This window comes from Heterodontus francisci, chromosome 9, assembly GCF_036365525.1.
Source record: "Heterodontus francisci isolate sHetFra1 chromosome 9, sHetFra1.hap1, whole genome shotgun sequence".
Lineage (NCBI taxonomy): Eukaryota > Metazoa > Chordata > Chondrichthyes > Heterodontiformes > Heterodontidae > Heterodontus > Heterodontus francisci.
Window position 1 is genome coordinate 33364219 of NC_090379.1, and position 18427 is coordinate 33382645.

An 18427-nucleotide genomic window follows, 5' to 3' on the forward strand; every position below is an offset into this window, starting at 1 on the left:
AATGATCGAGAAAAAAAAGTGTGTAGCATGTCACTTACAATTCCACAACAAAACATATTCATACGGGAATTACCACATTTAAATTTTTACATCATTATCTCTCTTCGGTAAAACTTCAATAAGTTCTACTCCAAATAGTGTCAAAGTGGATCACTGGATCAGTGATCGCATCAAAGGCTTTTCTCTGATTTTATATTTAAGAATTTCCCCTAAAATTAGTCATCTCTGGCAGCAAACTGCAAAGATTTAAAATGATAGAGATAATATTAATATGGAAATTGACTCAAGCTACCCAATTTACTTTTGTCCCCAAAGTACACTTTTGTTAGCAAGATTCAAATTCTGAAAAACAATGAAATGTTCAAGTTACTTTTTTTTTAAAAAAAGCATTTCGCTCTCAAGTATGATTAAAATAAATTATTTGATTTTCAAGTATTAGATATTTGCCTAAACATAGTTGTGTCCATCATAGCTCTTCGTGCAGCAAACTTAATCCCATTTCTTGCTCTTTTCCTTTTATATTGTTTCTTGTTGAATACTTAGCCAAGGTTCTCTAAATGATATAATTATGCCTCAATAGCTACTCGTCATAAAACATTCTGTAATAGCTCTGGTGAAAAATATTCTAATTCCCTCTTTGTTATTAGTAATAATTCCAATTTTATGCCCCATTGTTAACAATTCCCTTTTCAGCAGAAACTTGCTATCAAAATAAAATCTGGAATGGGGCTCTTTTTGCACATTTCACACATTTATGTCTTGGGACCCTGGTTACACAAAAATGATAAATTACCAATTTTACAGTACTTTCTAAAAACAAATGGAGAGATTTTCTCTACTTCTCCATAACCTGGTCCTTACTTGAAGGATTCTGGTAGCTTTTTGCTTGTAGTCCATTAGCTCCTGTTTAACTAAATCCAAGCTGGTCTTAACGACTTTGAGTTGTTGCTGCTGATCATCTGCCCTCCTTTTCTCTTCAATTGCCTTTCTCTCAGATGCTGTCAGTGTTTCTGCCAGACTTTGGCGCTCGAATTCCACCTTACTGAGTCTGGCTGCAAATTCATTCTGAACAGAAGTTACGAAGGAGGCACATCAGAACAACTCAAGCATTTTATATATACTTGGGAAAAGATCAAGTAAATTTTAACCATTTTCGTGGCTTAAAGGCAAGCATAAAACATTGCTGAACAATGTCTGGGAATAATATATAATTTCATATAACAAAATTAACAAAAAGGAATACGGCACATTAAGTCCTTGCAGTTGCTCAACCTCAAGTATTCACAGAAAAGTAGCTTTGTACCTATTTCCCACTCATTGTCCAGGGTCACATATGAATGACAGCCCCTTGGACAATACATTGGAGGGGAATAGGGGGATTTAAAAAAAAAATCATGCATTTGAATTGAATGGCTTGCTAGGCTAATTCACAGGACAGTTAAGAATCAACCACATTGCTGTGGGTCTGGAGTCAAATGTAGGCCAGACCAGGTAAGGACCACAGATTTCCTTCCCTAAAAAGGACATTAGTGAACCAAATGGGTTTTTACAACAATGGTTTCATGGTCACCATTAGACTAGCTTTTAATTCCAGACTTATTAACTGAATTCAAATTTCACCATCTGCCATGGTGGGATTTGAACCTAGTCCAGTGACATTACCACTACGCCACTGTCTCTGCTTTTAAGTTCATCGTACTAGGTTTGCCTGTCATTGAGAAGACAAGGTCCATGAAGAGGAGCTGGGAGCAGAAGCTAAGTAATCGTATTTGTTGACCTTCCTTGAAAATTCAATGAATGCACAGGTCTCCACAAGGTCAGACGTCATGAATAACGAACTAATCGTCGTTCTAAAGTTAGTCGAGAGCTGGGGCAGAGGAACTAGAATTTGCCAAAAATACTTAGAGATATAGTACTTTTCTCAATTTAGATACAAATTTCTACTAATTTCCAGGAATAAAAAAAGCAAAACCTTTTTTAAAATGGCATAGATATACACATTTCTTTTATATTTGTCTCTCTAATACAATGATGAAATTGTAAGGATTAGAGCATTTGCATGGCTTAGATCATAATAAGAACTAGGAGTAGGCCGTCCGGCCCCTCGAGCCTGCTCCGCCATTCAATAAGATCATGGCTGATCTTTTCGTGGACTCAGATCCACTTACCCGCGCTCCCACCGTATCCCTTAATTCCTTTATTGTTCAAAAAGATATCTACCTTAGCTTTAAAGACGTTTATTGAAGAAGCGTCAACTACTTCACTGGGCAAGGAATTCCATAGATTAACAACCCTCTGGGTGAAGAAGTTCCTTCTTAATTCAGTCCTAAATCTGCTCCCTCTAATCTTGAGGCTATGCCCTCTTGTCCTAGCTTCACCTGCCAGTGGAAACATCCTCTCCACTTGTATCTTATCTATTCCCTTCATGATTTTATATGTTTCTATAAGATCCCCCCTCATTCTTCTGAATTCCAATGAATATAATCCCAATCTACTCAGTCTCTCCTCATAAGCCAACCCCCTGAACTCCGGAATCAACCTAGTGAACCTCCTCTGCACCCTCTCCAATGCCAGTATATCCTTTCTCAAGTAAGGAGACCAAAACTGCACACACTACTCCAGGTGCGGCCTCACCAGTACCTCATACAGCTGCAACATAACCTCTCTGCTTTTAAACTCAATCCCTTGAGCAATGAAGGACAAAATTCCATTTGCCTTCCTAATTACTTGCTGTACCTGCAGACCAACCTTCTGCGATTCATGCACAAGGACACCTAGGTCCCTCTGCATAGCAGCATGCTGCAACTTTTTACCATTCAAGTAATAATCCTTTTTACTGTTACTCCTACCGAAATGAATGACTTCACATTTATTAACATTGTATTCCATCTGCCAGACCTTTGCCCACTCACTCAATGTATCTATGTTCCTCTGCAAAGTTTCACAGTCATCTGCACACTTTGTTCTGCCACTCATCTTAGTGTCATCTGCAAACTTTGACACCCTACACGTGGTCCCCAACTCCAAATCATCTATATAAATTGTAAATAATTGCGGTCCCAACACCGATCCCTGAGGCACACCACTAGTGACTGATTGCCACCCAGAATAGCACTCATTTATCCTCACTCTCTGCTTCCTGTCAGTCAACAAATCCTCTATCCATGCTAATACTTTACCCCTAACGCCATGCATCCTTATCTTATGCAGCAGCCTCTTGTGCGGCACCTTGTCGAAGGCCTTTTGGAAATCTAGGTACACCACATCCACTGGGTCTCCATTGTCCACCTTGCTCGTAATGTCATCATAGAATTCCAAAAGATTTGTCAAGCATGACCTGCCCTTCATGAACCCATGCTGCGTCTGCCCAACGGGACAATTTCTATCGAGATGCCCTGCTATTTCTTCCTTGATAATAGACTCAAGCATCTTCCCCACTACAGAGGTTAAGCTAACTGGTCTATAATTCCCCATCTTTTGTCTACCTCCCTTTTTAAACAGTGGCGTCACATCTGCTGTTTTCCAATCAGCTGGGACTACCCCAGAGTTCAGCGAATTTTGGAAAATTACCATCAGTGCACCTGCTATTTCTCCCGCCATCTCTTTTAGTACCCTGGGATGCATTCCATCAGGGCCAGGAGACTTATCAATCCTTAGCTCCATTAGCTTGCCCAACACTACCTCTTCCGTAATAATGATTGTTTCCAGGTCCTCACCTACGTTCGTCTCTTTGTCAATTACTAGCATGTTATTAATGTCCTCCACTGTGAAGACCGATACAAAATACCTGTTCAATGCCTCGGCCATTTCATCATATCCCATAACTAAATTCCCCTTCTCATCCTCTAAAGGACCAACGTTTACTTTAGCCACTCTTTTTCGTTTTATATATTTATAGAAACTTTTGCTATCTGTCTTTATATTCTGTGCTAGTTTTTTCTCATGTTCTATCTTACTTTTCTTAGCTTTCTGTTGACCTTTAAAGTTTTCCAAATCTTCTAGTTTCATGCTGCTTTTAGCCACTTTGTATGCCTTCTCTTTCAATTTGATAGCCTCCCTTATTTCCTTAGACACCCATGGCAGATTACCCCTTTTCTTCCAGTCCTTCCTTTTCACTGGAATATACTTTTGCTAAGCACTTTGAAAAATTGCTTTGAAAGTCCTCCACTGCTCGTCAACTGTCCCACCGTAAAATCTTTGTTTCCAGTCTACTTTAGCCAAATCCTCCCTCATTCTATTGTAGTCCCCCTTGTTCAAGCACAGGACCCTGGTATTGGATTTTATCTTCACACTCTCCATCTGTATTCTAAATTCAACCATACTGTGATCACTCCTTCCAAGAGGATCCCTAACTATGAGGTCATTAATTATTCCTGTCTCATTACACAGGACTAGATCTAGGATAGCTTGCTCCCTCGTCAGTTCCATTACATACTGTTCAAGAAAACTATCACGGATACACTCAATGAATTCCTCCTCAAGGCTACCCTGACTGAGCTGGTTCGACCAATCTACATGTAGATTAAAATCCCCCATGATAATTGCCGTACCATTTTTACAGGCATTAGTTATTTCTTTGTTTATTGCCCGCCCCAATGTGATGTTATTATTTGGTGGCCTATAGACTACGCCTATTTCTTCTTAGAGTTTCTAATTTCCACCCAAATGGATTCAACCTCATTCTCCATAGAACCTATATCATCTCTCAGCACCGCCCTGATGTTGTCCTTGAGTATCAGAGCTACACCACCTCCCTTACCTTCCTGTCTGTCCTTCCGAATAGTCTGGTACCCCTGAATATTTAACTCCCAGTCGTGACCAACTTGTAACCATGTCTCCATAATGGCTACCAAATCATATTTATTCGCGATGATTTGTGCCGTTAACTCATCAACCTCGTTACGAATGCTACGAGCATTCAGGTAAAGTGCCTTTATGCTAGCTTTCTTACCCTCATGATTCCCAACATCTCTAATAATAACTCCTGAGTTAACCTTCCTTTCTGCTTCTTTCATAGTCTGCCTTGAACTTAAACCCTCCTGCACACGTTAGCCTGCTGCTTACCTTTTTATTTATCATCATACTCCCTGTCGTTTTCCCTTTCCCTTCCCCCCGAGTCACTAGTTTAAAGTCCTAGAGACCACCCTATTTATCCGTTTCGCTAGAACACTGGTTCCAGATCGGTTCATGTGGAGACCGTCCCATCGGTACAGATCCCCCCGGTTCCCAAAACTGATGCCAATGCCTCATGAAATGGAACCCCTCTTTCCCACACCACTCCCTTAGCCACGTGTTTACTTCCCTAATATTCTTATCCCTAAGCCAATTTGCACGTGGCTCGGGCAGTAATCCGAAGATTATGACCCTCGAGGACCTGTTCCTTAATTTCGCTCCTAGTGCTTTATAATCCCCAAACAGGTCCTCCATCCTAGCCTTGCCTATGTTGTTAGTCCCAACGTGGACCACAACAACTGGATCCTCCCCCTTCCGCTCCAATATCCTTTCAAGCCGGTCAGAGATGTCCTGCACCCTGGCACCGGGCAGGCAACACACCATGCGGGACTCCCGATCCGTCTTGCAAAGGATACTATCTATCCCCCTAATTATAGAATCTCCTATAACTACCACTTGTCTTTTTGCTCCCCCCTCTTGAATGGCCTTCTGCACCATGGTGCCATGGTCAGTTGGCTCATCCTCCCCGCAGCCCTTTTCCTCATCCACACATTTTATGAATAACTTTGCAATACTTTTTCTTAAGGTTAAATGTAATGTCAAGATTGGATTGCAAAGCATGATGGTCATCCTCATTGAAATGTGTCACAATAAAAAGGTGAAGTTGTGCAGCTGGGGGGGGGGGGGGACCACATTTCAGGTTAAGTCAGCAACAGAGAGATTGGGAAGCTGAAAGGTGACATTTTTTCCACCACTACAGGCTTTGCAATCTGCCAGTATTTTCTCTCACATGTGCTCTGCAGTTGCAGCATCTAGAATATATGGTACTTGCAAAAAAGTATTCTGAATGAACAAAATTGTCAACCCCCTTTTTTGTGATTTGGCTTCTTTTTGTGATTTGGCTTCTTTTTGCAATGACAAGGGACAGGGCAGGGAAAGGACTTGGAGCACAAAGATAAGAAGAAAGAATAATCCACTTACAAAATTCTCAGACTTTTTTTTTTAATAACAGTTCTCACATTTTGATTTCTAAAGTTTCTAGCTTCAGTTGTTTGCAATCTGATGCAGGCAAAGTTGGTGTTAACAGTTTTATCTGAAACTAGGTCTGCTTCCAGCTTCAAAACTGCATTACGTGGCAAACTATTTGACTTGTAATTAAATACATCCACATGCCTTGGTTCGTTATAAGTTACAAACCAGACCAAGTGAAATACCCAATATAAACAAGGCAAATGCAACATGCTAAATGTTCAATTGACTATGATATTCGGCTACAAACCTGCATTTGTTTGTAGCTGTCTTGTTCTCGTTTCAGTGATGACTCTGCTTCCAGAAGTCTCTCTTGCATTGTCTGTAAGGATTGGTTGTGCAAGCTGCTCCCTTCACAATGATCTTGCAGTATTCTTTCAGAAAAAAAACATACATTATAAAACCACCTCTGGGATTTCTAGATGTAACATGTAATAAGCACAGCATGCCTAATTGATTGGGGCTTTTATAATAACTATATACTTAACGGAGTCTGTCGATTCCAATTTGCCTGTGTAATATCCTTAATTAGAAACACAATCAAATTATAGCCACAGGACAATGTTTTACTACTTCAAAAAAGGAGGAATGCAAACATATAACAGTGATTTAGGTGGTGCAGCAATGTTCTATTTTGGGCCCCAAGTCTGAATCCAGTACGATTGATTGAATTAAATCCTCTCACTTCCAATAGCACAGATAAGTGAAATTACTTTGGCTGATTGGAATCCAACCCATCATAGAATAGCAACTGTATGTAACAAGAGTAAAACTACTGATAGCCAAGTATGTGAGTTATACCGATATCATTAGCCTGATGGGAAAAAATAATTAAGTAAGGAAGCCAGCTTATTAACGGATATCGCACCACCCCTTGCACAGACCCTGTGGACTGACAGCAGATTGCCTATCATTGCCCCTCTCCGCATCTCCCTCCAGAATGTATGTTCACTTGCGAACAAAGCCCTTGCCATCCATGAGCTTACTGTACATGATCACATTAACATCAAGGTCCTGAAAGAGACATGGTTGAGGAGTGTCATCACCTTTTCCCTGAATGAATGTTCACTCCCTGGCTATATTTTCCACTTGCCCTACTCAAACCTCTGCAATGGTAGTCCTAGCCCTCATCTCAAAATCACTCCTTGGTTTGTCTCCCTACTCTTCTGGCAAATTCTCCTCCTTTCAGCATCTCACCTTGTTCCTTCACGCCTCTCATTTAAAACATTATCCTGTATTGCCCACTTAAATATCACACCAAGATTTTCACTTTGAAATCTTCTCTGCTTTCCTCCCTCAGTACAGAGCAATGCCTCATCCTTGGTGATTTCAACCTCCATCTCAACTCTTCTTGCTCTCTCGCCCAAGTTCACTACTCTTTTCCTTAAATCTCTCTCTGCCATTTCACGTGGCCTTGGTACTCTCATTGTAACGATAAGTGATAAGGCAATTGCTGATCATTTCCTTGTATCACTATCTATCCATATTCCCCTCCACACTTACTTCTGTGTCCAACCCTGGAAAAAAAAACTTACCCTCAAGTCACTTACTGCTGCACATTCCAATTCCCAGCCACCTAGGCTTTGGACCACAATTCATCATGACATTTCTGAATCTATCAATCTGCTAGATCATACACTCTCCAAGACCTTTTCCCCATTCAAACCATTACATTCTCTCAGCCTTGTTGTTTCCCCTGGTTTACACCTCATCACCACTCTCTTAAGAAGTCCAAGTGACACAGATTTGAACATCTGTGGTGGACAACTGGTTTAGTCAGCCAATGGCAAATCTGGCTGAACCACAAAGCATTATTGGGTCTTGCTCTCCATTGCTCAAACTCTTCACTATTGAGAGATCATCCAATAATACAAAGATAGCCCGTGGCTTCTCTTCACCACAAACCATCTTCTTAAACCATCCTCCCTAACTCTTCTACTCTTACCTCCAACAAGGGCGAGGAACTCATGGACTTCTTTGTCACAAAGATTAAGACAATCCATTCAGCTGCCTCACCTCCTTCCGTTGCTTCCCGTTGCCCACTGGGGCAAAATTTCCCCATCATTGACCAATGCCCTCTCCCTGAACTAACATCTTTCTCTCGATTCTATCCCATCTTCTGCCTTGCTCTCTCCAAACTCATCTTGTCTGCGAGACTGAACTCCTGCTCCCTAAATCTTATCCTGATCAAGCTGTTAACCAACCAACTTCCCTTCCTGGGCTACATGTTGGCTAATATTGTAATGGCTCCCTCTCCTCAGGTACACTCCTCCTCAAATCTGCATCATCACTCCCCTCAAAAAGAACACCGTTGACCCTTCCTTCTTGCAAACTACCACTCCATCTCCAACCTCCCATTCTTCTCCAAAATCCTGGAATGTTGGCACTTCCCAAATCCTTGCCTAACTTTTCCATAATTTCATAATTGAATTGCTCTAATCAGGCTTCCCACCTCGTCACTAATGGAACAGCCCTCGTCAAAGTCACAACTGACATTCCTTGTGACTGTGACCATAATAAACTACCCCTCCTCGTCCTTCATGACCTCTGCAGCCTTCGACACAGCTGACCACACCAATCTCCTCCAACACCTCTCCTTCATTGTCCAGCTGGGCGGAACTGCCTTTGCTTGGTTTCATTCTCATCTATTAATTGTAGCCAAAGTCACCTACAATGATTTCTATTCCTGCTCTCTCACCATTTCCTCTGGAGTCCTGCAATGATTTATCATCTACATGCTGCCCCTCACCAATTTCATCCGAAAATTTAGCATCTGTTTCCACATGCACATTGACGACAACCTGCTCTACCTCACCCACTGCCTCTGAACTGGCAGACTGCTTGTTCAACATCCAGTACTGGATAAACAGACATTTCCTCCAACTAAGTATTGGAAATACCAGAGCCACTGTCTTCGCTTCCCTGCCATAAACACTGTTCCCCAATTTGCACCAAATCCTGTTCCATCGCCCCTCTACTCACTAAGCTACACTGGCTTCCAGTTAAGCAATGACTTGATTTTAAAATTCGCATCCTTGATTTCAAATCCCTCTTTGCCCTCGCCCTTCCCTATCTCTGTAATTTCTTCCAGCTGTACAACCCTCAGATGTCTCAAATGGAACACGTTTGGTCCCCAGCCAAACCATGTGTGGTTGCAAGTACAATCTTTTAAATGTATATTTAAGTATGCTTAATAAATCTATGACACTTGATGTCAACATTAAAGAATATTACTAATCTGAGGAGTAGATAGAACATCTAATCATAAATAATACCATCTTAATGTTCGCACCGTGAAGTACAAAGACTGAAGTTGGGGTTAAGGCAGAGAAAAGAGAACTTCACCCTGTATCTAGTTCTGCTACGCCCAACCCAACAGCATTTGTTGAGAAGGTTGGGTGCCCTAAATAGGAAAGTGCTTCATTCTCCGCTCCCAACACCCCTCAGCTTAAAAAACAGATTAAATCATCGCCAAAGCACACTAACAAATTAAATGATGCCCTAATTCCTCCCAATATCACATTATTTCTAGTCAATTGTGTGGGTAACAATTTTTTTAAAAATTCATTCATGAGATGTGGGCATCGCTGGCAAGGCCAGCATCTATTGCCCATCCCTCACTGCCCTTGAACTGAGTGGCCATTTCAGAGGGCAGTTAAGAGTCAACCACATTGCTGGGGATCTGAGTGACATAGGCCAGACCAGGTGAGAATGGCAGATTTCCTTCCCTAAAGGACATTAATGAACCAGATGGGTTTTTACAAAAATCGACAGTGGTTTCATGGTCAACATGAGACTAGCATTCCCGATTTTATTAATTGAATTCAGATTTCACCATCTGCCCAGGTGGGATTTGAACCCATGGCCCCAGAGGATTATCCTGTGCCTCTGGACTAGTAACCAGTGACATTACCACTACACCCCGCCTCCAGGATTGTCAACGATGATGCAACCATGCCTATCTTTGGAATCTGAAATTTCAACTGGCTGGTAAAATGCCCTTTAAAAGGTTTCTTGCATCTCCAAAAATTGACAATGGGAGTAGAAAGCCAAAACAAGAAAATTAAGTAAAACAGATATATTAGAGAATAAAGTTTTCTTTAAGAAAATAGAGTGAATAGGAAAGTGACATGAGGGAAAATGAGGACTAGTTAAATGGTTTCATTTTTCTTATTTTAATATAAAATTATGCTTTGGTATTTCATGTAGTTTAGGGTCAATATTACAGTAATAAAGGTATTCCCAGTGTTTGAGTACTTGTTACTATGTTAATTGTTTATTAGGCCAGCACAAAGCATGAACAAGAAAACTAATTCAGTCATACAAGGAAAACAGGAGGTTCCCTGTTGCAAGTCTGAAGAGTAATATGTTAATGACATTTAAAAAAAAACAAGGACTTTTTGTAATTATGTGACATAGGATATATTTTTGCACAAATTGCAGAGCATTAGACAATGAGATAATTTTCTGATATCCAATTCATTTCAAGTAATCCTGAACCAGATACAGCCAAGGTCCAAAGCAGATGAGGATTCCCCCTGACAATGTGGCACTACCTCTATCTTTAAAGAGCATCCTTCGATGTACTAATTCATTGCACTTAGGACCTCGTCAAATGAGATTTAATGAGTTTATCCCACTTATCCAAGGTAGATTTGAAACAAAAATTTAGCTGAAAGAATCAGTGTTCAAAAAACTTGCAACACCTAAACTCAGTCCCTTTTATGAGCTTTGTGCTATATTGGAAATGAGAGTCCAAGGAAAAATGTACATGCCAACAAATTCATTAAAACCTGTTTTTTTCATTCTGCAGTAGCTCCAGTGCTTCGTTACGCGTCTTCAGAAGCTGATCTGCCTCTTCCAGTCTTACTTTGAGCACAGCCAGCTGAGAATCTTTGGCACCCAACACCTCGTTCAGATCATCCACCTGGGAACGCAGTTCCCTACCTATCCTGTCAGACTTCGAGTTTTCAGTATTCCATTTCTCAATCTGTTTTCTGGCTTTATTTAACTCTAAAACAACAAATGTTTAGAAATAAACAATTAGACAATATACAGATGTGGGAGGCCATTCAATCCATCTTAGCACATCCAAACAAACATCAGGGTCTCTTCCCCCACCCCCCACATGTAATCTAACTACATCTTTAATTAATTCAGGATTTTTAGCTCTACTACCATACCTAGATTGCCTTTTCAAATCTTTATCACTCTTTGCATGAAGAAATTGTTCTTTCATCAGTTTTAGCCGATGCCCCCTTATTCTCGTGTCTTGCTTTACCTTATCTATGCCATTTAATACCTTGCATACTTCTATACAAGGTCGTCTCTCAGTCATCTCCTGTCAAAGCTAAGGGACACAATCTTATCCAACCTTTCCTTGTATCTGGTTTCAGGGATCAGCAATGTTGTTGCTCCCTGCACTGCATTCATCACTTGGATGCTTCCCTCATATTTTGGGGGCCATAAGAGTGGTCAAGGTATGGTCTACATTATTGTAGTTTTAGCATGACATGCTATAACTTACACTCTACTGATCTAAGAATAAAATTCAGCATTCCATTTGCTTTGTTTTTTGCTGATGCAAGGCAAAATTACATATTTAAAATGGAAATTCAGTCAAACTTGTGACGCAGCAAATTAATTTATCACTGTAGAGTGCATAAATTATTGCGACTCAGGCTCAAGACTGTAATTTCCCTGTATTAAATTTCCAATTCTGACTGGTCCATCCAGGGAAAGAAACCGCACTCAGTAAAACTCCTCCACTCTTCAGTAAATTCAACCAAGCTATTGCTTCTCTTCACTTTTCACAGGTCCAATGGTATTTTCATTCTCAATACAATCAGGAAGCATTACTTGACACCATAAGAGAGTCTGGAATTCTGTTTAATTCATCATACGGCTTTGTAGATAGCAGCAGCTATCAACAGGTTCCACCTCCCTCTCTGAGGTATTGATTCATTTTGGCACACAACCTTTTGGTTGTCAGCAACACTCCACTGGTGGTGATTATTCTTCACTTGTAAATCTAGATAAGTGAGTACCAACTGTGAATAGTTGCTACCCATGGGGGAAACATTGTAGCTGAGCTCAATCCTGTCTTCCTCACCTGAATTTCATATTTGTGCACTTTATAGAAGAGGCCATTGGACAGCTGTCAGAATCAGCAAACCTGGCTGTTTCTCCTCTCCCTCGCCCAAGAATACAGAGATAAGTGTAGTCACTAGGATAGCAGTAGAGTAAAATGGTATGTATGCGAAATTTCCTACCTCTACTTGAACTTTGAAAAACAACCAGCAATACAAATTAGAGTCTAAACATGGAATGTGTCAACATTCTGGGGGTTACCATTGACCAGAAACTGAACTGGACCAGCCACATAAATGCTGTGGCTACAAGAACGGATCAGAGACTGGGAATCCTGCGGTGAGTAACTCACCACCTGTCTCCCCAATGCCTGTCCACCATTTACAAGGCACAAGTCAGGAGTGTGATCGAATACTCTCCAATTGCCTGGATGGATGCAGCTCCAACAACACTCAAGAAGTTCGACATCATCCAGGACAAAGCAGCCCACTTAAAAGATTTCAAATGACCTACCCACATCCTGAGAACGAAGTGATCACCTGGAAGGGGGTGAGGTTGAGGGTGGATTTGAATTAATTTTTTTTTTTTTTTAACAATTGTTGCTTCCCTCCTGCCCCAAATCCACCTGTTCCTGTGGTTACCATTACCCCTCCCCAAATCAAATCTGGGATCTTTAATGTGTATATGGCTCAGTACAATGACACATGGCATACTTATCAGCCAAACAATTTGAAAAGAATGTTACTCTTCAAACATATTAAAACATAAAAATAAAGAGAGCTGGATCATAAGCAGCTGAATAAACCAGCCTTCTTTCTGCTGTTAGTTTTAGTACTTTGCTTGAATTTGAACAATTGCTCCCAGAACATAAGCTGGTGATGAAAACACTTAACTTCTCTGCAGCAAAATATTTTATATAGAGTCATAGAGTTATACAGCACAGAAACAGGCCCTTCGGCCCATCGTGTCTGTGCCGGCCATCAAGCACCTAACTATTCTAATCCCATTTTGCAGCACTTGGCCTGTAGCCTTGTATGCTATGGCATTTCAAGTGCTCACCTAAATACTTCTTAAATGTTGGGAGGGTTCCACTATCACCTCTTCAGGCAGTACGTTCCAGATTCCAACCACCCTCTGGGTGAAAACATTTTTCCTCGAATCCCCTCTAAACCTCCTGCCCCTTACCTTAAATCTATGCCCCCTGGTTATTGACCCCTCCACTAAGGGAAACTGTTTCTTCCTATCTAACCTATCAATGCCCCTCAATTTTGTATACCTCAATCATGTCCCCCCTCAGCCTTCTCTGCTCTAAGGAAAACAACCCTAGCCTTTTCAATCTCTCTTCCTAGCTGAAATGCTCCAGCCCAGGCAACATCCTGGTGAACCTCCTCTGCACCCTCTCCATTTTAGTTTTACATTTTTAAGCCTGCCTTTGTTTGCAGTTCACTCATGCCACCTTTGACAAGAATCATAACCAATGTTCCCTCTAAATTGTGTGGGTGTACGGATGAGCAGGGAACAAAGATGCACCACACAAGCAAAACCCCCTTTAAGATGCGCGGTCACGCTTTTAAGTTACAGGAGCCACGGAGTGCAACAAGCTGGCTGTGCACAACAAACAGAAGTTAGAGGGAGCATTGATCATGACAGATAAAGCATTTACTCTTCCTGAGCCTAAATTATGGACTAGACATAAAAATAATTTTGTGCTATTAGAAATGCATGAGCCTGGAATCCCAATTATATAACTGACACCTACAGGGGGCTAACTTTCCCCGGCAAATTATAGACAGATAACCAATGCATTCTGAAAGGCCCAAAGTTACTATTCCTGTCATACCTTCTTGTGTTTGCTTTGATCTCTGAATCAACGATGCCATTTCTTGGTTCAAGGAGGAGACCTCGCTCCGCAGCAGCTGGTTCTCAAGCCGAAGGTTCGATAGCTCTAGTGACTGACTCTCATCTTTAGCTGAGAAACTTAGGCTGGATGTATTACTCAATGGTTCCTCTTTTGAGGACTCCATTTGGGTATCTTGACTCACAGAACCTTCTGAGGCATCTGAATGTATGAAAAACAATGATCAGTAAATGAAATAAAAGCCATGCACAAAAATTTATTTTACACTTTTGAGGGCTAGGTGTCATAAAGTTAACTTCTACAGGACCAATAATTGTGGAAATTTCAAAATCTGCTTCACTGATACAGTTCACTAACTTACCATAGTGCAAATCCAGATCTGCACATCATGCAAACATTTTAGGATTAAACTTTGCAAGTCATCTGGTGAGCAGCCTTATTCAATGGTAATTGGAGTGTTGTGGGGTAGGGTCTACACAGCCGTCTGGCAGCACCCTAAATTTTCTGATTACTTTTAATGATACGGAAAAAAATGCGCGCACAATGTGGTGATCTCTGTGTCCAGTTCTCCAATCTGTGCTCCCATGGAATGAGGCTCCATGTTGGGAGTGGTGTCTTTTACAATTCACTAATCTCCAACGTTCAATTAGAACAAAAAAAAAAGTAACATGCAAGTTACAAATACATTCCACTAGGCATACATACATGCTTCACTTTGGCCCACCAGGATCCATGGGGAAAAAAAATTACCAAACAAAAAAGGAAATCATATTCTTCTACAATGTCAGTATCTAATTACCTGCATAATTAAATTTTGCATATATTTTACATCGGTCCTTTGTAATACTTCAAAGAGAGGAATTTTGCTTTATTTCTAAGCCTACGAGTCAGAAACCCATTACTACTGCCTTCAAAAAAATGTAGCCCTCCCTTTGTGTCCAGTTTGTCTGCTGCTCTGGATCCGAGCCCCTTACTTCTTTCCCCTATATTTTTTCTTGACCCTTTTCGGGCCTGTTTCCTATTCCCCTACTCCATTCCACCTCCCATTCCTGACAGTCAAACATGTTACATTTCAGTTTCCCCCATCATGACGCCACTCCCCACCAAATCTCTACCCCAACCTCACACTACTCCTCTATCTTCCTATTCCTATCTCGCCATCCCAGCCTCAAATCTGCTTGAGAAAGGCCCACAGCTACCCTACGTGGCGCTCTCAGTATTCTCCGAGCAGACACTGGTCACTGGCTCCATACAAGCATCAACTCCTTTCTTATGTTCTCCTACTGATCTTCCCAAACTGCATATCCGCTGGTGGCAAATCCAATCAATCTCCTTTCTGTTCCGCTCACCTCACACACCACTGCAAACAAGGTCATGGCCATCACGATTGCAATGACATCATGGCTTTGACTGAAACTGCCCTCATAGGTGGCAATAACTTGAACTTTACAGACGCTCCCTTCCTGGTTATACTTCCACCAGCTGTGTCCCCCAAAAATCATTGCAGTGACGATGTGGCTCTCATTACCAAATCATACATTATGCAATTAAACTGTGGTCAGGTTTATGGGATTGAGATTAGACAACATGGGCTAGGTCATTTCTAAGCTCCTGGAGCTGGGACAATTAGAAACTACATCAAAGCAAACATCTGAGGCATTTTAAGTGAAACAATTAGCACAATACATATTTCCCACATGGTTTCCTGGCAGTCATGTGGGAATTAATTCTCAATAATCTTGATTATAATCACATGTCCACACTGAGAGCTACTGTTAGTGAACTGAAAAGACATGAGGGTCATACACACCTTAATAAAAGCCACCCCAGGAAATGATTTCAAGACTGCAACCCAATCTCATAAGCAGGTGAACTGCTCTAACTTCACTGTGAAGTTTCTGACATTATCTGGACTGACCTTTACAGCACAGGAGAATTCTGTTATCTCTGCTAGCTCTTTGCAAGGACAATCCAAAAATAATCTGTTGTTGCCCATTTTCTGCTTCCAATATTTATCTAATTTCCCCTTAAAAGTTGCAAGTGTCTCAAATATTCCTTGTGGCAAACCATTCCACGCTCTGACAACTATAATCAGAGAACTTTCAGCAATACTGCCTTATCAATAATTATACAACAGACATGACTGGACTGTTAAATAAACAGTAAATATCTGGATTAATTGCACCATTCTCCTGATTAGTGATGAAAGCAGAGGCCTTTAGTTTTATCAGTACACAGCCAAGTCACCTCATCATGGAAATTATGTACACAAATACTTAGATTTTGGACAAAACAAATACAAATCCTTTGGACATCTGTTTATCAATAATGTTCTCTTTCAAAGTCATACTGTCCGAACATAGATTGAAATTTGTCAATTTCAGAGTGTACTACTAGGAAGTCAAAAGATACGATGGAAAGAGGTAACGAACAAACAAAGGTTATTGTGAAAAATAAAAGCTCATGGTGTAAGCGGGTAACTAGAACTAGAACATTACAGCGCAGTACAGGCCCTTCGGCCCTCGATGTTGCGCCGACCTGTGAAACCATCTGACCTACACTATTCCATTTTCATCCATATGTCTATCCAATGACTACTTAAATGCCCTTAAAGTTGGCGAGTCTACTACTGTTGCAGGCAGGCCCCTACTACTCTCTGAGTAAAGAAACTACCTCTGACATCTGTCCTATATCTATCACCCCTCAACTTAAAGCTATGTCCCCTCGTGTTTGCCATCACCATCCGAGGAAAAAGACTCTCACTATCCACCCTATCTAACCCTCTGATTATCTTATATGTCTCTATTAAGTCACCTCTCCTCCTCCTTCTCTCCAACGAAAACAACCTCAAGTCTCTCAGCCTTTCCTCGTAAGACCTTCCCTCCGTACCAGGCAACATCCTAGTAAATCTCCTCTACACCCTTTCCATAGCTTCCACATCCTTCCTATAATGCGGTGACCAGTAACATATTGGCATGGATAGAAGATTGACTAGCTAACAGGAAACATAGAGTAGGCATAAATGGGTCATTTTCTGGTTGGCAAGATGTAATGAGTGGTGTGCCACAGGGATCTGTGCTGGTGCCTCAACTTTTTACAATTTACATAAATGACTAGGATGAAGGGACTGAAGGTATGGTTACTAAATTTGCTGATGACACAAAGATAGGTAGGAAAGTAGGTGGTGAAGAGGACATAAGGAGGCTACAAAGGGATATAGATAGGTTAAGTGAGTGGGAAAAGATCTGGCAAATGGAGTATAATGTGGGAAAATGTGAAATTGTCCATTTTGGCAGGAAGGATAAAAAGCATATTATCTAAATGGTGAGAGATTGCAGAGCTCTGAGATGCAGAGGGATCTGGTGTCCTAGTGCATGACTTGCAAAAGGTTAGTATGCAGGTACAGCAAGTAATTCGGGAAGCTAACAGAATATCATTTATTGCGAGGGGAATTGAATACCAAAGTAAGGAGCATATGCTTCAGTTATACAGGGCATTGGTGAGACCACATCTTGAGTACTGTGTACAGTGTTGGTCTCCTTATTTAAGGAAGGATGTAAATGCGTTGGAAGCAGTTCAGAGAAAGTTTACTCGACTAATACGTGGAATGTGCGGGTTGTCTTACGAGGAAAGGTTGGACAGGCTCGGCTTGTATCCGCTGGAGTTGAGCAGAGTAACAGGTGACTTGATTGAAACATACAAGATCCTAGGGGTCTTGACAGGGTGGATGTGGAAAGGATGTTTCCTCTTGTGGGAGAAACTAGAACTATGGGTTATTATTTAAAAATAAGGGGCCACCCAATTAAGGCAGAGATGAGGAGAAATTTCTTCACTCAAAGCGGCGTGAGCTTTTGGAACTCTCTTCCTCAAAAGCAGAGTCTTTGAGTATTTTTTAAGGCAGAGGTAGATAGATTCTTGATAAGCAAGGGGGTATAAAGTTACCAGGGGTAAGTGGAGTAAGCTGTTCAGCCATGAACTTACTGAATGGCGGAGCAGGCTCGGGGAGCCGAGTGGCCTACTCCTGCTTCTAATTCGGATGTACTTCGGCAGTCAGGCTAAACTGGAACGAATATTTATCATTTTTTCCCTTTTCCAAAAGGAGGGAGAAAAATGAAACAAATTTAAAGCAGTCTCTTAAATGATACCTGCCTTAATTTCCCATACCAGCTATCCTGATGGCGCCTGAGTCAGATTAGAATTTACACATTTTTATGCTATATGAAGTGGAAATAAGTTGAGACTGTATGAAGTAATTTGACTTAAGAGCTGTTTAAATAG

General features: G+C 41.1%; 1 protein-coding gene across 1 annotated transcript in view; it reads right to left on the reverse strand.

Moving 5' to 3' along the window:
* The window catches only part of golga5 (golgin A5), a 40319-nt gene that overhangs the window by 14036 nt on the left and 7856 nt on the right, over positions 1 to 18427 (reverse strand). Inside the window, exons 3-6 of the mRNA XM_068038756.1 lie at positions 14132 to 14350; positions 10995 to 11214; positions 6452 to 6575; positions 862 to 1065 (exon numbers count right to left, since the gene is read on the reverse strand). Coding sequence (XP_067894857.1) covers positions 862 to 1065; positions 6452 to 6575; positions 10995 to 11214; positions 14132 to 14350 — 767 coding nt within the window. The remainder of the gene's footprint in view (positions 1 to 861; positions 1066 to 6451; positions 6576 to 10994; positions 11215 to 14131; positions 14351 to 18427) is intronic.